This window comes from Ciconia boyciana, chromosome 20 (genome assembly GCF_034638445.1).
Source record: "Ciconia boyciana chromosome 20, ASM3463844v1, whole genome shotgun sequence".
Lineage (NCBI taxonomy): Eukaryota > Metazoa > Chordata > Aves > Ciconiiformes > Ciconiidae > Ciconia > Ciconia boyciana.
In genome coordinates this window covers 8252845-8272442 of record NC_132953.1, presented here as the reverse complement: position 1 = coordinate 8272442, position 19598 = coordinate 8252845, and the positions used below count along the sequence as shown (strand labels likewise).

General features: G+C 62.6%; 1 protein-coding gene across 11 annotated transcripts in view; it reads right to left on the bottom strand.

Annotated features, from left to right (window-relative positions):
- Positions 1–1617: 1617 nt before the first annotated feature.
- ZBTB16 (zinc finger and BTB domain containing 16) overlaps positions 1618–19598 on the bottom strand; it is an 85086-nt gene continuing 67105 nt past the window's right edge. For 6 of the 11 annotated variants that reach the window (XM_072884579.1, XM_072884578.1, XM_072884584.1 and 3 more), the window contains 4 exons: positions 15754–15816; positions 7075–7245; positions 4948–5115; positions 1620–4676 (listed from right to left, as the gene is read on the bottom strand). In XM_072884579.1, coding sequence (XP_072740680.1) covers positions 4447–4676; positions 4948–5115; positions 7075–7245; positions 15754–15816 — 632 coding nt within the window. In that variant the 3' untranslated portion in view covers positions 1620–4446. Of the gene's footprint in view, positions 4677–4947; positions 5116–7074; positions 7246–15753; positions 15817–19598 lie in introns of all 11 variants that reach the window. The other 5 variants (XM_072884589.1, XM_072884588.1, XM_072884587.1 and 2 more) reach the window with 4 other exon arrangements.

Below are 19598 nucleotides of genomic sequence, written 5' to 3'. Positions count from 1 at the left end.
GGGCAATTAACACCCTCTGGAATGAGCTGCCTTCGTGTAACACCAAACGCTCCGACAGACAAATCCAATGGGCCCATTGACCCGGCTGCGCGATGCCGCCCAGCCCGCGCGATCGGGGCGGCAGCAGCAGGACCACCAAGCCAGCCTCGCCATCCCTCTCCTGCCCGCTGGGACCCCGGATGCCCCTCGGGGACCCACGGCGAGATGCTCACCTGCGCTGCCGCATCCCACGGACCACGTCGGCGGCCGTGTAGGCGCTCGGCCTTCCATCCTTCCCTGCGCTAGGAAGCCGTCCCGCGCCCGACCTAACCCCCTCGCGCAGCTCAGCGGTCCTTTCCCCCGGAAGAGGAGGCTGCCCGTGCCGGAGGAAGGATCCATGTTCTCCCTTTGCCCTCTCGCTGCTTTGGGAAGTGCCGCACGCGGGAAAAAGTTCCAGGCATCTCTCCGAGAGGAGCCTGGATTTTCCTCTTTAAAAAAAAAAAAAAAAATCAATAAATCTGAATCTAATCTACTAATAAAGGTTTAATGAGGACATAATGTTGATGGAACAGAACATTGTTGCAGCATAATCGCTCCCAGCTGCTGCGCAAGTGTGCAGACAAAGGCCCGGTCCTACGACAATTTCCCCATTATTATAATAGCGCCTTTGTACCAGGCCAAACGCCGCAGAGGGGCTTCGTCCCCCTTCTCCCGGGGGCGCTGCAGCCGGCAGGTCGCTTGCAGCGGGACCACCTCTGCTAGCCTGGACCGGGACCAAAGTTCTCCCCCGTTTGCCCAAAGCCTGTGCTGTCTGGGCAGACGTGCTGCCTGTGCTGCTCTGGGAGGCAGGGATGGCCACCAGCACCTCGGGGTGGGCTCGCAGCCCCCCAGACCCGCCGGGAAGCCCCGCGGCACGGGACGAGCCCGGCCTCGACGCCAGTGCGTGCGGCAGCCCGGCACACGTCACCCACCCCTGGAAAAATAAGCGATGCTTTGCACCAGTGGCTCCACCCGCGCCGTAATTAACGTTTAGCTGCATCGTAACGCCCGGGCGGGGGGCGGGCGGCACCCGTGGGGCGCGGGCAGCGCCCGGTGACTCCGGCAGCACCTGCCCGGCCCTGCCGCGGCACGCCGTACAGTGCGCCGCAGCACAAAAGGAGCGCAGGCGCTGCCGTTAATGTAGTCAGTAAATAAATAAAGGAGGGCTTAAGCTTAGTGTACAGCAATCAGTCGAGAACTACAGGATAATTAACGCAGCGGGGGGCCAGACTACTCTGCAGTCAGGTTTAAATGAACGAGTTCACTTTCATTGAGGCAAACTCGCTCAGCTCCCCGGCGAGCCGCGCAGGCAGGCAGGCAGGCAGGCAGCGGCGCAGGCAGCGTGCCGTGGGACGGGAAGGCGGGTGTCCCGGGACGAGGGACACGGGTCTGCTCCCCGTCCGCGGGGACGTCGGCATCCCGGGGGCACCCCCGTCCGTCGGGGCTGGTTTAGGGCGGGGACCCCCTGCCGCAGCCCCGGGGGAGCCGAGCAGACACCCCCAAACTCACCACCGCGGCTCGCCCCGAGCCGGTGGGGCGCATCCTTCCTCCTCCTCCTCCTCCTCCCAGCAGGCACGGGCACAGGAACAGGAGACGGCAGGCCGAGACAACGGAATTAACTTTATTGGTTGTTTTTTTGTTTTCTAACTGCAGATTCAAGGTATACAACTGAACATTGCTATTTTCCTTATGAGACTTATAAATAAAAATACAAAAAATGTTCACTACAAAAAAATCTACCGTTAGTAGGATGTAAAAAATATTCTCTTTGCTATAGAAGGCACGAACTTCACTTAGTGACACATGGAGAGAAAAAAACCTGCAGCAGTATATTCTTCTTCCTTTTTTTTTTTGTCTTTTTTTTTTCCTCTGTCAGAAACACTGAAGTCTTACAAAGAAATGCCTCTGAATCTACACAGGACGAAGGCAGATGCGGAGAGCTGCAACTAGGAGACACCACAACTGGGTTTTTTTTTTTTTTTTGTCTTTTTTCTTTATTTTTCAGGAAACCTTTAGCTAACGGCATCTGTGGCTAGAGGACAGAGAGGACTCGCAAGCAGAACCGCAAGGGAGCGAACGGCGAGGGGAGAGGGAGGAAGTCGTACAAAAAATAGGAGCCGATAGATACTCTGAGAAAACCAAAGGGGAACTTGGGCACCTTCTGCGCCCGGGCTCAGAGAGGTGCTGAGGTAGACGGAACGAGGACAGCGACGGACCCGAACCACGAGCGGCAACACAGAGCAACGGGACGGGCAGGCGGGCGCTCACGACACCGACAACAAGCCAGGGGAGAGGGAGCCCGGGGCCGCGGGGCCCCGCGGGGCGCTTGGTCCTCACTGCTATGATACACATATATATACTTATATATATATGGAGGGGCGGCGGGGGCGGTGCCACGGCTCGCCACGCCACGGCAAACAGATGCGGGGACACGCGCCCGGGGCGCCGCGGCATCGCTCCGACACCGACCCCAACGCCGGCGCAGCCGGGAGGCTGCGGCACTAAGGGAGGGAGGGAGGGAGGGGGGCGGTGGGACGGGAGGGGACGAGGTTAAAGCAAAAAAAAGCCACATGAGCTCGGCCCTGTGCTCCCCGGCGCCGCGGCACCCGTGGCCGGCAGCGCCGGTGCACCACGGGGAGCTACCGTGCACGCGCCAGAAATTGCAGCAACTTTCCGTGTGAAAGAACTGGGGTTGTTTTTTTTTTTAAACTTTTTTTTTCTTTTTTTTTTTTTTCTCTTAGGCACAACAATTAAACGAGCCGTTCTCCACAGTCACATCCCGGATTGTACAACAGCGGCGCCCACGCTGCGCGCAGCAGCAAAGGTCCCGCACGCAGGGGCGCGCACGCGTGCAAAGCCGGAGCGGGGTGCGAGGGAGGATGCTGCACCCGCAGCCGCATCCCTGCTCGGCACCAGGAGAGGTGGGACGGGCTCCGCCGGGACCGGCAGCCCCCAGCAAGAGGGGCGATCGGCATCCCTCAGACCGCATCCAGACACTGTCCTGCTCCCCCCTCCTCTTTTTTTCCCCTCTTTTCACCCAAACGCAGCAAAACGACAAAAAAAAAAGCCGCGGCCGCAAGTGCCGCGCGGGATGGAAACCGCAGAGCCTGCTTCCGCAACCGCAAAGGAGAAACACAACAAAAACGAACACAAGAGGTAGCTTCAGAACCGACGGCCCCGGCCCCGTGGGGCCGGGCAAAAAATACCAGTTTTGGTAAGGATAATGCACAACGGGAGGCCGGCAGGGACGCTGCCGCCGCGCCGCCCCTCCACCACCAGCGCCGGGCACGCGGCTCGCGCCTTCCCGGCCACGCCGCCCCCCGTCCCCCCCAAATCAATAAAAGCTCATGAGGTCACAAAAAAACGAGGTAATTTCAAGTAAAATGTGCTAAACGCGGAAATATTCCAAAAGAAAGTTCAAAAAAACCGAACGAAAAGCAAAAAAACCGGCGAGCGAAGCCACCTGCCGCCAGGCGCCCCTCGCTTGCGGGCTCCCGCAGCTGAGGGCTGGGCAAAAAACCACGCTCGGCACCTTCCAGGCGCCCCAACGTAGCAGAAAAAAACAGGATCCCGCCGTTCGCAGCGATGCCGCACACCGGCGGCACCCACGCCGGCACCGGCATCGACCGCGCATCGCCAAACCGGCCGCATCTCCCTGCGGGGGCCTTTGCCCTCGCCCCCCTGGGAAGGCGGGGCAGGAAGGGGAAATGCATTGAGGGGTCTTTGGTCGGGGGAGGGCGGCAGCCTCCGGGCGCCCCTCGCGCCCACCCGGACCCCGGGCAGCGCCGCGAGGCGCCCGGCACCCTACCCCAAACACCCTCCTCTGGCCGGGATCCCCCCCGAGGACGCTCTCGCCGAAGCACTCGCGGCTTTGCCAGGCGCCGGCGCTCTCCCACCCGTGACACCGCAGCCCGCGAGCGCTGGAACCCTCGCGAAACGGGGGCCGAGCCCCACGCGGAGCCGTGCCCGCGCACGAGCGCGGGTCCTCAGCGGGGCGTGCCCGGCGGGGTCTATGCGGTGATAGAGGAAACCAGAAAGTAAAGCCTTCCCGAGGCGCCGGCCACGCGCGCGCTTTTGGGGAAGCGTGCCGTTCCTACGCGGTCTTCCCGGCAGCGCCGGCGGCCGGCAGCAGCGGTGACGGAGGGGCCGGCTGGGGAGCCAGTTCCCCGGGGGCTGCGAGGGGCGAGAGCTGCCCCGCAGTGAGGGCGCGAGGGCAGCGGGCGCGCGAGCGGCCGGGGCGGGGGAGCGGACGGGGCCGGGGAAGGGGCCGGCGCATCCCCCCGCCCCGGCGCGAGCCGCGGGATCCTTCCGGCGACGAGCAACGAACGAGAACCAAAAACAAACAAGGCCGTGGACGCTGCGGGTTTGGTGGTTTTTTTTTTGCCCAGTCCTCCGCCACTCAGCCCCGCCGCCCCTGCGCCTCCTCCCTCAGACGTAGCAGAGGTAGAGATAGGTCTTCTCTATCCGCCAGTCGGTGGGGATCTCCTCCGGCTTGTGGCCCTTCATGTGCTTCTGCATGGCGGAGAGGCTGGGGCAGTACTCCAGGCAAATGGTGCACTGGTAGGGGGAAGCGCCGTTGTGGGTCCGAAGGTGTTTGATCATGGCCGAGTAGTCCCGGGAGCGCTGGTGGCACAGCTTGCACTCGAAGGGCTTCTCGCCTGCGGGAGACAGGGAGACGGGGGCCTCAGCGGGGGCTCGGGCCCTCCGGGCGGTAATTAACTGCTCGGCATCGACGCTGCCGCAGCGGGCACGGCCGATAACCAAGTAACGAACAGCAAAACCGATCGCGCTATTGATCCTCTATTTACAATAGTTACGCGCCGGCGCGTCCGATGGTTCGCTGTCCAGGCGGCCGGCAGCTCCGCCGGGGGACCGGCCCGGCATTGCTGGCCTCACCGGAGCCCTCCCCCCCCGCCCCGCAGCACGTACCTGTGTGGACCCGGTAGTGGGTCTCCAGCTGGTGCTTGAGGCTGAACTTCTTGCCGCAGCCGTTGCACTCGTAGGGCTTCTCGCCGGTGTGGATGCGCTTGTGGCCCTTCAGCGTGCTCTCGTCCCGGAAGCAGCTGCCGCAGAACTCGCACTCGTAGGGGTGGTCGCCTGCAAGCACACGCGCCTGTCAGAGCCACCGCCGCGGCCACCGCGCCGTGCCAAAACTAGCTCCCTAGCCTGGGCTTATCCCCGGCACCCGCCGCCGCCGCCATCCCGGGGGATGGAGCATCCCAGCCGCCCCAGGGCGGCACGCCGGTCCCCGCATCCCCGCGCGGAGCGGGTAAGGAGACCGGAGGGCGCCGCGCCGCGCCCCTCCCGCCACCCGTTCCAGGCTTTTCACCCGGCATCGCCAGCACAGACCCGGCCCCGGGCGTCTCCCGCGTTCCAGACCGGGCGGCTGATAAATGAACTCCGGTTCGGCACCAAAGGCAGAATGATTTGAAGGAAAGGTGAGGGCTCCAGCTACTTATTTATTACAGCCGCGAAGGCAAGGACAATAAAGATAGATTGATTGTCCGAGACCTTGTTCATGAATATTTAAATATTACTGATTTGTCTTGTCACTGTAATTACAATTTCTCTGTGCCGCATATCCTACAAGCACAGTTTATGGTAAAGAATGGCCAACTGTATTTCACTTGTCCTGCTGCAGATGTGCGGAGCTGCCAAGCGTGTAATGTTCCCCGCATTTCATACATTTTCTTCAGCTGTGAAGGCTTAAGTCATCCACAATGACCTACGTTTTTTCATTATCCCCGTGTCAAACTGCACTCGTGCCTGGGCATAAATTGTCCTTCTCGTTATATACTCACATGCCTGTGCTTTCGCTTCCTCTTTAAAATGATATTTTACTCTCTCCCCGTGTGCCGCAGCCGAGACCTGCGGCCCCTCGCCCCCTCCCGCAGCCGCTGGGCACCGGAGGAGGAGGAGGGTGCTCAGGATGCGTTTCGGACCCCCCCTCCAAAGGCGAGGCAGGCGGTGCCTGTCGGCAGCTGCGTTTCCCCTCCCCGTGCCCAATTCCAAATTATCGCCTCGGTTTTCGATCCTACAGGCAAAGACAGCGATTCTGCGGCCCGAGGCACGCAGCGTGTCCACGTGCCCGATTTTTAGGAGAAGCCCTGTGCAGGGGAGCCGGGGCCCCCGGGAGGAGCGCACGCGTCCCGCACCCGCGCGGGATGAAACCACGCCTGGAGCACGACTGAACCCCCCTAAAGCGCCGATGACCCCGGTGTTTTCTCACAGCCAGGAGCTGCTACAGCAGCAGAGGTTGGGGTGGGACGCGCACGGCCCGACCCGCAGCCCAGGTCACCGGATTACCGGCTATAAATAGCTCCAGCGCTCGGCATTAACGCGCTTATCATCAGCGCGCGGTTCCCGTTTCCCACGTCGGGACCCCGAGCCCAGGCGCACGTGGGTCTGGCGGCCGCCGGCCACAGCCCGGATGGAGCGACCCTCCCGTGGGGCCGCCTGCACGACCCCGCGCGTCCCCCCGGGGTTCGCTCTTTCCTGCACCGGGGGGCTTGCAGCCGGACCCGCGCGACGGCGCTCCCCGCATGGCCGGGACCTCTCCCCCTGCCGTCCCCTGGTCCCACCCGGGGACGTGCCCGGGGAGGCCGGCGGAGGAGCCGAGGACGCAGCGCGGGCGCTTTGAGGACACGGCGTAAGGCGGTCCAAGCCCCGCTCTCCCACCCGGCTCTCCGGCAGCCGAGCCCTGCCCTGGTGGGCTGCGGCACTGAGGCACCCGCTCCCCGGGGTGCAGGTCGCCCTAATCCCATTAGGGCCGAGCACCGGCTGATTATGTGCATCTACCGCCCGTAAGCCGAGGGAGCGGGTACGATCGCACATCCCCTAAGAAGGTCACATGTCACCTTATACCGGATCAACTTATTACACGCGGCTTTTGGTTTCTTTTTTTCCGTTTCGTTTTTTAAATCCCAGCAAATGCAGTCGCCTCGACGCTTTTACGACAATTTCGCCTTTCTTTTCCCTTCTTTTTTTTTACAAACGGGGAAGAAGCCTGCCCTAGCCGCCCCAGCCCCGAGCACCCCGGCGGCGGTGCCGTCGTACCTGTGTGGGAGCGGAGGTGCCTCTTGAGCGCGGTGTGGCTGGGGAAGGTGCGGTTGCACTCGCTGCAGATGTAGCTGCGCACCCCGGCGTGCACCTCCATGTGCTGCTGCAGGGCGCTCTGCGTCTGGAACCGCTTGCCGCACAGCAGGCAGAAAACGGCCATGTCCGTACCTGCGAGAGAGGGAGAGAGCCGACTCAGCGCAGCCCGGCACCCCGTCCCGCCGGCGCTCGGGGGGTCCCTGCTCCCGCCCGGCAGCAGCGATGCTCCCGCAGCGGGGCGGACCCGGGGGACTCTGGGCGTCGTCGGGGTCCCGGCGGTGGGACCCTGGCCGCCCCGACCCTGCCGCCGCCGGCCCCGCAGGGGGAGTGCCGGAGGAGGGCGGGGGGCTTTTACTGCATCGGAGGCAGTAAACGCAAGGCAGCCGCTGGGCGATCGCCGCATCCCCGCGCACCTGCGAGAGCTGCCGAGCTCAGGCCCCCCGACGCCCGGGGAAAGGGGGCCCCCGGAAACACCCCACAGAGCCGCCCCGGGGAGCAGGGGCTGGGTGCGAGGGAGCGACGCACCCGGCCCTGCGCCGCACGCGACGCCGAGCCGCAGCACCAACGCAAGCTCCCTCCTACCGACCACGGGCACGGGCGTAAAACCGGCTGCATCGAGACAACAGCAAAGGCAGGGAAAAAACCCAACCCCAGACACTTATACACCGTCAACAACAATATCAGACCTTTGTGTTATTAAACAATTTGCCTCCGTTTATGCATAGCTGATTGTTCAGAACCTAGGAGCCAGTGCAAATTGTATTACGCGGGGAGATTAAGCAAATAAATGCTAGCTTTTTGGAGACATTAAAATGTGAGGACTATAGAAATAAAATTATCTAGAAAATCGTATTAGCAATTCATTAGCAGCAGCAAGATGTTCAAGGTAACCAACGGATCCGCGCTGCCTTTGGGAACGGCCGGGGCGGGGGGGCCGCTCGCCGCGCCGCCAGAACCGGCCCAGGGGAACCCGGCAGCGAGGCGGAGCGGCCGGAGGGGAGCCCGCCGGCACCGCCGCACCACGGGGCAGCGGGCACCCGCCGCGGCGGCGGCGTTGGCATCGCGGTCCTACCTGGCGTGCAGGCAGGTGCCGGCCGAGGATGCTCCCCGGCATCCTCCCGGCCAGCCCCACGCCTCCAGCCTGGGGACCGGCTGGGTGCTGGCGTGCCAGGGAGCATCTCGGTGCGCACCGTCACCCACCCCGGCGTCGTGCCGTCGTCCGCCGTGGCGCGGCGGCACTCTGCGGCCAGCTCTGCCCTGTGGCTCCAAGGACGCGGGAGCGGCCAGCAGGGATGCTCAGTCCCAGCCGTGGCCGCAGCTGCCCCAAAACGCTCCGCAATCTGCAACCCCCCCCTCGTAAAATGGGAATAAAAGCAGCAAGAGAGGCGGCCCCGCACGGGAGCGGCCTTTCTCCCTCCGCAGGGATTTATCCCGGGGGGGCGCGGGCTGGCGTGCCCCCCACGCAGCTGCGGACAAAACGCTCCAGAGACAAAAAAAAAAAACCAAACCGAAAAAACCCCCACCAACCCCCAAAACAGCCAGCCCCGAACGGGCCGTGCGAAGCAAATCCCGAGAGGTATGCGGCCCCACGGCCCTCGGCGGCCCCGGCGGTGACAGCAGGACGGGTCAAAGGTCCCCGGGGCTGAGCCCCCAGCGCCGCGGCCAGCTGCGGAGCGGAGGCCCCGGCCGGCGGGACGCCGGCCCCGATAAATCTGCCGCCAGCAGCCCCCGCTGGGGCCGGGGACAATGGGCTCCCGCGGGGGCGGAGGGCAGGACAATGCCGCCGGGCTGGCGCGCGGGGCCGTAACAAATCCTCCCTGGCACCGTAGGGCCCTCATTTGTGAAACTAATTGGCCCCCGCTTGAAAAAAAACCGGGCCGACTCTGGCAGCCGCAGCGATGGGGACGAGCTGCCTCGTGCACGCTCGGGGGGATGCACCCGCTGGCCCACGGGGACGGGGACGGTGCTGGACGGCGCTGCTTGCCGGGACCCGCAAAAGGCATTTTTAAATTTTATTTGGTTTTTTTTTTAGGTAATGCATTAGTAAACAAACAGCCAGCCCGAACGGGGAGGCCGACGTGCGCTGGCGCAGCTCGCGCAGGCACCCGGCGCTAGCCGCCCTCCAAGAGCAGCGCGTCCGCGGGCGCGAAGGCTGGTGCCGGCGCGGGGGCGGAGGCCGCGGGCGACGGCCCTGCATCCCGGCGTCGAGCCCAGCGGCGGGATGCGGAGGGTCGAGGCCGGCACCGCTGCTTTGCAGCCCCGAGGCTCCGCCGATGCGGCTCTCCAGCAGCCGAGGACTGCGGCACCAAGCCGGGGCTCTGCTGGGCCCCGTCCCGCTGCGGGCGCTCACTTAAGGTTTTTCGGCTTTTAAGCTGCAGGCGCGGCGACGTCCCCCCTTCGGAGAGAGGGCGGGAGGTGGGAAGAAATGGGAAAGCTCACCAGAGGGTGCTCGGGGTCGCTGCCGTCCCTGCCGCAGCCGGGCTTCGGCAGTACCAGGCTTACCGCAAGGAGAGCCGCACCGGGCGACGCCGGGACTCGGCGCTGGCCTCCCGGCCGCGGCGAGAGCATCCCCGGGCTCCCAGCCGGAGCAGCCCCGAGCCAGCCCTCAGCCATCGGAAGAAAAATCACCCCCGATAAAGAAACGCCGCCGCCCCAAACCAGCGAGAGACGGATTTATTCATTTCCCTGACGTTTTAATGGTTTCTCCCCTTTTTGCGGGAAGATGATTACAAATTAAGCGGCATTTAAACGCTTTTTACTGTCAACAATTAAAAGGGGCGAAGGCGGGCGAGCAATTCATTCCCCGGGAAACGCGGCGGCTCTCGGCGGGCGCCGCCGGCCCTTCCCTCTACTGTACGCCGCACAATGGCCCCGAGCGCGCCATTAATTTTGCAGGATGTTCAAAAGCAAATTAAAATATAAAAAGCCCCCGGGCACAAAGATAGATACCGAGGGAGGGGGCGGCGTAGGTCAAGCTCGCGGAATTAAAGTCTTAGCAACCGGGGAGGTTTAAGCGCAGCCCCGTTACGCTGCGTTCGGCAGCCGCCTTCGCCCGTCTTCCCCGGTTTTACGCATCTCTGCCAGATCCGCCGCTGCTCGCTGGCGGCGGCGGCCGTGAACGGGGCGGCTATCGGCTGCCGTGGGGCTCGGCGGCAGCAGCCAGAGCAGGTCGGGCTCTGGGTGCTGTTCGGGAGAGCGCACCAGCTGCCTCGTGCGAGCCAGCGTTACCTAGCAGGTGGCCTGAAGTCCGGTTTGGAGGGGACGGATGCTCGTTGCGGGGAGAAAAAGCCCCGCGGCTGCGAGCCTGGGGACGCGCAGCCCGGTTCCCCGGCGGCTCGCTCCCAAACGAGCGCGATGTCCGGGGACGCAAAGACGAGCGAGACGCGACCCGCGACGTTCGGGGGCTCCTCTGCCCCCGTCCAGCTCGAGGCGAGGGCCGCCGCAGGCAGCGCGGCGTCGAGCGCGGCGAGGGCGGCGATTTAAATACAAACCCGCGTGGCGGCGGGCGAGGGAGGCAGGGCGGGTCTGCCTTCGGAAGGGAGCCGGGCGCGCTCCCGCGCCGTCGAGTTTAGGATGCGGGAGGCGCGCCGGCGGGAGAAAGGCGACACGTCCCCTTTAAAAGGAAATATAATTTACAGTGTGCAGCCAGGCGGCCCATAGTTTCAATCTCGTTTACTATAGAGAAAACTCTGCTAGCTGTTCTCTATCCCACAAATCCGATTTAATCAGACAAGCCAGCCAGCGTGGCTTGAAGTAAAAACGGATAATTAGTAAACAGAGAGCTACTTCAGTGCTTCATTGGCATTCGAGCCGGGCTAGTGTGTCGCATTTAAAATGCAGTCTGATGAAGTTTACAAAATCAAACCATTTGTTACTCCTATTGAAGAGGCTTCAGGCCACTTGCAATTAAATTGGAATTAGTGCTCAGAATGAGATACAGCAAATTCATACTAAAAAGGGATCTGACTTTCAGACATTTGACTTCAAGTTTTTCCCCGCGCGCGCCTGCGCGCTCCCGCCGGTTCCCTGCCAGCCCCCGCGGCAGCACCGCCGAGCCCGGACCCCCGAGGCGGGCGGGTGTAGGGCGACCCGGGGACCAGGGATGCTCCGGCAGCAGGGGCGGGGGGACCGAAGGGGACCGATGCCACCGTGCCGGCGAAGCGCCCGGCCGAGCCCCAGCCACCGCAGCACGGCTCCGGCGGTCCCCGGGCGCACGGAGCCAACGTCGGGCGGCGCAAACCAAACCGCCCCTCCCCGCGTCCTCCTCTTAGCGCTGCCATCTTTCCCCTGTCTTTCCTCCGAGCGGCGTTACGAGACTCGAAAAATGAGACAGATCTGTCCGTCCGTTGCAGCAACCGTCAACGGCGTTGCAACCCCCTCCTCAAAGGCTGCGGAGGGGCACGCCGGCAGGGCTCCGGCACTACAGCAGGCACGAGGGTGCACGCGTCGAAGGATGCCGACAGAGCCCGTCGCTGCCTCTCGCCCACCGCAAAGCCTCCAAACCCTCGACTCGGGTCCTGCAAATTCGGGGCCTCCACCAAGACTCGCCCCTCCTTCAACCTTCGTATTGAACGTAATCTCTTACGCGATGCGCGTGCCGCTAAAATCGCCGCTACCGTTAGGACCGAGGCAGGCGGTTCCAAAACATTCTGGCCGTGCAAAGCAGGAGCCCGAGGGCTGCTGGCTCTCCCCAGATGAGATTTCAGGGACGTCTGACGTTTTTTTGTCGGCGTGTCAAGGGCTCCCTACCAGCCTCCACCTCCCGGACAATGCTGCTGGCTGCAGCTGCAGGGGAGGCTGCGGGCTGCTGGTGTGCATGAAAAGCAGCGTTAGGGGAGGACGGGGTTTTTAGCATCCTCGGGGCCGCGGAGGCCGGTGGATGAAAGCACCGGCGACGGCAGCCCGAGAGCTGCGGGGAGCCCTCCTTTCCAGCCCTGTCCGCGGGGCCGGAGCATCCATCCGCCCCTGGAGCATCCCCGGCTCGAGCGACGTGGCTAAGGATAGGATCGAGAGCCACTAGAGCCGGTGGGAATTAAGCACGTACTTAAGGCGCCGGGCTCAGCTCGGCATGGAGGGCTCTCTGGGGCCGCCGCGCACGTCCCGCTGGCACCAAGCCGAGGAGGAGGATGGGTGACGAAGGACGGGCAGAAGCAGCGGGCACTGGCACGGGCCTGGGGATGCCGGCCGGCGGCACCAGCACCGAGGCTGCGTTTTGCCCCGGGAGGGCGGCGGATGCGCGCCGCTCGGGGTAAGAAGATTAACCCAGTTTCGGTGTCTGTTTTCGGGATTATTATGAAACCCAAAGCAGCGTTTTCGGTGGCAGCACCGAAGCAAACCCACGGGGCGGCACGAAGGGGCCCTTCCCCGAACGCTGCTGTCGGGCCAGGTGACGCCCGCGGACGTGGACGCGTGGCTTTTTAAGGGTGTCACGCCGGGATGGCAGAGCCAGCCCTTCACGACGCCCCGGCCGCTCCGGTGCGGCACCGGAGCAAGGGTGCTATTGAGGGGTGACGGTGGCACCCGTTAGCTGTGCCGGCTGCTTGGTTGGAGCCCAACAGCCCCTGCAGCCGTCGTGGTTAAGTAGAGAGAGGGGGGAAAAAAACCCCGGATGATAAACACACGAGACGCGCACATTTTGTGCCGGAGTCACCAAATCATCCCGGTTTCAAAGGCTGCCTCCGGACTCCACGGCTCGGCTTCCACGCTCATTAACATCTTTATGGAAGGCAAATTCTCCCAAGGGGGCATTTGCTTGATTATTATTATTATTTACTTGGAGACAGCGCAGCTTTCTTCCCAACTTTAACCAACTACGGGAAATTAATTCTTAGAGAGCAGCCGGCGCCGCCTGCTCTTCTGCCGCTGGTTTTCCTCCGGGGGCGGCTGGATGCGGCCGCCCCGGCTGCAGCGGGAAGGCCGGGCATGCCCTCTCCCCGCCTCGGCACCCGCTCGCCCGTCTACCAACGCCTAGAAAAACTCGAGCGTTTCAGAGCAGACGTACAACGTTCACCTTGCAAGCGCGGGGGCTTGCACCCCCACAGCCACAGGCTTCGTTTTTCGGGATGCGCACGGAGGATGCTGCGAGTCCGGGCGCCCGCAGCAACCCGGGAGCGGGCGGCGAGCCCCGAGCCGCGGCGCTGGCACGGGCAGCCCGCGCCTGCCGGGGGTGATTTATTCCGGGGGCCATCTGGACCCGGGGGACAATGCGGTCCCGCGTCCCAGTGACCCGGCGCATTAGTCACACCCTCCCCGCTCGACCTCTCTGTCTCCCTTTGAGCGCGGCGGGACGAGCGCATCCCCTCCTCGCCTCCCTTTCGGGGGGCCCTTTGCTCCCCCCGGTCCCATCGGCGGCACCTCGCCCCTTCCCCACCGCCCTCCGTCTCCATCGCCGTCATCATCATCGCCGTCGTCTCCCTTCGCTGCGCGTTTCTGCGATTGCTCAGGCAAGAAAGATCAGGAGGGAGAGCGAGCGGGGAGGGAAAGAGCCCAGCGACTATTAGCGGCGGCGGCTTTATGGCAACAGGCACACAACTCATTCATTTCATGTTTCGCGGAATATAAAAGCGCCGAAACATTTTAATTTTAAATTCTTATCATTGAATTTACTGCTTTTCTCTCGCAATGATTTGTGTTGCTTTTTAATTTTTACAGTCTCTACAGAAGCCAGATGCTACCGCCTAGGGCCAAAATAATAAAAACCCGCCGCAGTCGCGAGTTACAGAACAAAAAGGAAACGCGCGGCTGACAGAAGTTAATATCTCAATTTAACAGTGCTGCTCCGCTAATGATCCTTTGATATGTGTTTATTTAGAAAGGTCTGATCTTGACCTTGAAAGCAAACTAAACCGCAAAGTCTTTATGAGAGGAGAGAAAGACTTTATTTATAGACTGGCTTTGCGTCAATCACGGCGGCAGCTGGACCCGCGCTGGGCGAGGCGCTGCCAGGCAGCCCGCGGGTCCAAACCGGGCGTTAATCGAGGGACGCATTTTTTTGGGGGGGGGATCCGCTGCGGAGGGGGACGGCGGCGGCGTGCCCCCCATCTCCAGGGCAGGATGCTGAGCCCCCGCACGGAGACCTGCCCGCAAGCCAAGGGATGCGGGCGGCTCCTCGCCTGCGAGGGATGCTCCGCGGGGACAGCGCCGGTCCAGGCGTGCCCCCGTCGCCAGCACCGGGGACGAGCCATCCCCCGGGCACCTCCTGCCCGAGCCCTTCTCCCCAGCACGTGGGAAGAGCTGCCGCCGCTCCGCGGCTGCTGCGGCACCCAGCCCTCCCCGAGCGCGGTCCCCAGGCTTTGGGAGGAAGGGGCACGCTCGGCGTCACCCAAAGCTGCACCGACAGAGCGCGAGCGGGTTTTCCTCCCGAAGAAACCGAGCGTCGTGCAAACCTAGCGTTTGGAAACGAAAATCTGATGACCTTTTTCGGGGCCAATCCCGTTTTCCTGCATTTCCACCCCTCGGCTGGGGGAGGCGAGAGCTTCCCGAGCTCCCGGCACCACGCGAGCCTGGGAACGCGCTGCGGAGGCTTCGTGCCTACGGTGCGCTGCGCTTTCGAGCCTAATTTCTATTCTTTTAGGCCAAACAGTTGTTTGAAGACGTTTACAAACCCTAAAGCCTCCTGGCCGAAGCCGGAGGCACGCCCTCCTTGCAACAGGCAAAATCCCCACAGCCTTTTCCTTGTACTGAATACCGATCAAAATATATCAATATATATCAAAAACGTTCAGGCGGCCAAAAATGCAGCGCATGAACGGGGACAACCTTCCCTTTTCAGGCATTTCGGAACCAGCGAGCTCGCAGTCACGGGAAGCCCTGTCGTACCAGGAGCACGATAACCTGCTCCGGGGAGCCTGGACGGGAGGGCGCGAGGCGGCGGCGTTCGCGTCCTGCCGCTGCCGAACAAAGCCCACGGGAGACGGAGGCCGTGACAAAAGGCCTCTCTGCACGTCGGCCGGGGGGACGAACGCCGCCCTCGAGCCCCGTCTGGCCACGTGGCTGAGCGGGGAGAGCCGGGCGATATCACACCCTTGCAAACAGGTCTCAGTCTAGATCCCCGAAGGAGCTGGCGGCGGTAATTCAGCCTTAACGCAGGCGTGAAAGACGGCAAGCTCGGAGCCGGAGGAAACTTTTCCTGGGAAGGGAAAAAGCATGCCGGAGCAGGGGGATGCGGATTTCCTCTGCAGCGAGCGAGCGAGCGTGCCCCGGAGCCAGCGCCTTGCTGGCAGGAGGGGACGATGGCGGGGGGACACCCACCTCCCTTCGCCCGCGGTGGGGATGCCGGCGCTGCCGAACCGAGCTCGCGCACGCGCCTCATGCATCTACACCCCCTTGCACCCCGTCGTCCTTGGCAAAAACCAGTATTCGGCTCCTCAAGGTAGGGGTGAAAAGCTGCCCTCTTCCCCGACAAAACAAACACCGCTCGACCAGAACGCGTTAATCTGTTGGGGACCTGGGTATCTTTGCGCAGCATCTCCCCCCGGCGCTGCTCTCCCCTAAGCCTGTCCCAGCGCTCTCCATCCCGGAGAACCCCGCGTCCGTCCCTGCCCTTCCCGAGGACGCCTGCTTCCCCCGGGCAACCGAGGCAAATTGTGGCGGCGTTTCTGGCCACCGCATCAGAAGGGGAGCTGTCAGCTACTCACTCACTCGTCGTCACGACGACGGCTTCCCAGATTTCCTCTTCCCAGTCGGAATTTGGAGTGAAACCAGCTGAAAAAATAATTTGACTTTCTGTCGAAAACCTAACATATTTTTCCCCATTGCTTTCCCAGTGATGGTTAAACTAATGTGTTAGAAACTGCTCGCTCCATCGTTAAACAAAGAGCTCGAGCGAGGAGACGAAGCCCTCGCCAGCGTTTCTGGTCCACCGAGAGCCGCTCCCCGTCTCTTTTTGGCCAAACAATCTCCCCCACGAGTGTTTTCCAACCGGCACATCACGGCGGGCACGCGCTTTTCCCTGCCAGGAGGGTTTTGGGGGACGGCAGACGACGTCCCTGGCCAGCAGCGTCAGGTCCTGCCCGCCGCGGTGCCCCTGCGCTCGCCGACGGGGCTGCGGCATCCCACCTCACGGGAGACCACCATCGGCATCATCACTGCCACCGCCATCATCGCCGTCGCCATCCTTAGCACCACCGCCATCGCCACCGCCACCATCGCTACCGCCGCCATCACCGCCACCGCCATCATCCCACCCGGCACGGAGCAGCGCCCGCTCCACGCCGGGCCCTCTCCCGGCCCGGGTGGTGCCACTCCGGCATCCTCCGGCCCCGAGGAGACGCCGGGGAGCCCCAGTTCGCGTCGCAGCCGATGAAACGACCCTTTTGGTGGTGCGGGCGGCCGTCCCCGGCCAAGCACGGCCGGCGGAGTGGCCGGCTGCCACGAGGCACAAAGCCGGGATTCGCAGCGTCCGCTAATTATTCCTGCACCCCCATCGTTTAAAAAAAAGATAAAAGACCAAAAGGCCCTCTCGGTAAACCCGGGGAGACGCAAAACGGGACCCAGAGCGGCCTCTCCCCCGTTTCTTGTGGGTTTTTTTGTAAAGCGGGGAGACGCGAATGCCGGGGGACAAAAGTAACTGCTAAGGTAAGTTAAACCTTGTCGAGATGAACTTTCCTGCTACTTTTAATTAAAAGTTCTTTGGAATTAAAAAGGACACTATTCAGGAAAGGCTGAAAAAAAAAATTCATTGACACCAGCCCGCCCCCCTCCCCTTTTTCCCAAGGAAAAGAAAAAGCTGTTTTTGTGTGTCTGCTCACCCAGCCCGCACTGTACAAAAGGAAGCGGATTTGCAGCAAGACACATGAGATGACCCCCTGACCCCGAGCCGCTGAAAAGTCCTCAATGGCATAAATACCAGATAATCAATCACATACCAGGAGGGCCGGTCCCCCTGCCCTCGCCCCCGCCGCCGGGTTTATGAGAGATGCACTGTAAACGGACACCGGCTCCTGACGGGAGGCCCCTCTCGGCATTCCTCCGCCGGACCAGGAGACCCCGGCCGCCTCCTCGCCCGCGTTTCATCCCTCTTTGAGAAAGCCCCGGCGTGGCAGCGCCGAGCATCCCCGAGCTCGCCGGGAGCGCGCTGGCTCTGCTGCTCCGGAGCAAAGGGGTACGAGCGGCGTCTTTGTGCTCCGGAGCGATGGCCAAGCGTCCCCCCAGCCACGGCGGGCGGGCGCGTGGCCGGCGCCGAGGCGGGCGCGACGAAACCAGGGAAAAGCCAGCCCAACCTGCAGACGGCTCTGCTTTTCTGGGGGGTTCGCTTGCTTTTCGAAACCCCCGCGGGTGCTGGCGGCCACCGTACGATGCTGGCTTCCCTTAGGGGGCTCTGGCCGGCGACTCGAGTCCGAGCAGAGGAGGGCTGCCATCCCCCCGTGCTCCGGGGCAACAATGGATGCTAAAGCTTTCAAGGGAGGGAAGAAAAAAAAAATTGCTGAGATACTGCACCGGTTCGGTTAAATGGGGAGCCACTCGGCAACTAAATTTGATAATGCTTTTGTCCACGGGTCAGAGGTTAAATATGTTCACACTAATCCCCTTCATCTAGAATTAAAGGACAAGAAAGATTTCTCCGTAGCTTAGTGAGAGGGCTTTTCTCATCGCGCTTTAAATAGTATTTGCACAGGAAAATTAAAGGCCGACCATTGGCCGCTGCTTTCGGACGCAGACGCGCGGGTCCGCCGCGTTTCCATCTCCTGGCTTCTTTTCGGCAACTACGGCTGCTCGCACGAAGCCCGACCTCGTCGCGACGAGCCCGCCTTGAAGCGCGGGCAATGTTTGCTGTAAAGGTGGAAAAAGCAGCCGTGCTTCGGGAGGCAGGGAGATTCCCGGTTTCAGGAATGCGCGCCCGGACTCGGATTTCAAGCGCTGTCACAGGACATTACTGTCAGACAAAGGGGCTCTGTGCCGTGCCCCCCAGGACCCGCCGCCCCCAGACCCCGCAGAAGCCGGGGCCGGCAGCGCGCACCGCCCGGCCGCTGCCGCCGACCCCGCTCCGCGCGCTTGCCGGCCAGCTCCCGGCGCGCCGTGGCCTCACGCCACGCTCGGAGGTGGCGGGGGGCAAGCCGGAGGACGCGGCACAGCCGCTCGCACGGTGAATTACGCTCCTGAATGACGGAGGCTTCCGACGGGAAGCGTGGCTGTCCCAGCCCTCGTTTTTACAGAAATAAACGTCCGCGGAAAACACTTTCCTTTGGAGACACCGGCTGGTGTGGGAAGAGGACCTGGGCCACGAGCCGGGAAGCACAGGAGAGGCGACGGGCTCCAGCTGAACCCGCGTGCTCGTCCTGCCCTCCGCTTGTACTGTTGTCAGTCCTTTTTGCAAATAAAGTTGGCCGCGAGAGTATTTAAAAAACTGAAGGATGCGTTCGGATTGCTCTGTTGCGCCCTTCCTTGGCTCGTCCTTTTCGTTTCGTTCTGCCACAGCCGAAGGTTGGAACGAGCGAGTCCCGCTCCCTGTCAAGCGGCCAAAATTAAGCACAGAGTATTTTTTCCAGGGTTCTTATAAATACATTTACAGGCGACGCTGCACCGAAGATGCCGCGCCTGCGCACGGCACGTTTGGCTCCAGTCGGATGCCTGTACCCAAAAACGTCGCAGCAGCCACGAATGCATCTTCGCCATCGGCGTTTCACGTTTTCTGTTGCTACCGAAGCTGCAAAGCCCCGGAGGTGCCTCCGGTAGCAACTTCCCCGGCCCTAAATCCCATTTTCCCACCTCGGTCAAGGATTCCCGCTGGGCGCTGCCCGCGTTTGAAGGTGCCGGGAACGTCGTCTTCGCACCCTCCGTGTTCAGTGCTTAACCAGGCTTGTTTCCTAAGCTCAGGAGTCACGGTCTGAACCCAGCGCCAATTTTCTCCGTTCCGGTGCATCACGAGGCGCTCCTGCCTCCTCTACAGGAGCCGTGATCCCTGCGCCCGAACCAAAGCCCGTCTCGGCCCCGCGTCCGCTGCTCGCAGCCTCCGTCGGAAGCACTAGGGGCCGGCGGCACGCCAGAGCAGCGCGCGCAGGGGCTTTCGCAGCGCTTCCATACCCGAGCGTCCAAAATCCACGCTGGCATCCAACGGGAAAAGCGCAAAGCGTCGTCTGGGCATCACCGCGCAGCACCGCCCGCGCTCCCTCCCCCAGCCGGGACCGCGCCACCGAAGCGAGCACGGGAGGGATAATTACCTCTAAGCGTACTTAATACTACAGTGCATTATCTCAAGCTATGGAGAAAAATGCTATCCGGCGGTATTTCCCCCAGAAGCCTCATCGAGCTGCTCTCTGAAAACTCTCAGGAGTCCTGTGAAACGGTAACCGAAAGTCACGGGCAGCCCAGGAAGACGTCGGGTTGGTTTCGGTAAGCAAGCGTGCCAGCTGCTCGCGGCCGGGCACCGCTCCCGTCGAGCCAGGGGAGAGGATGTGCCGAGAGGGGTGAAGAATCGCACCTCCCGAGCCCAAGTCGCCCGCCGCCGGAGCAGGGATGCTGCAGACGGCTGTTGGTGGCGAGTGCCC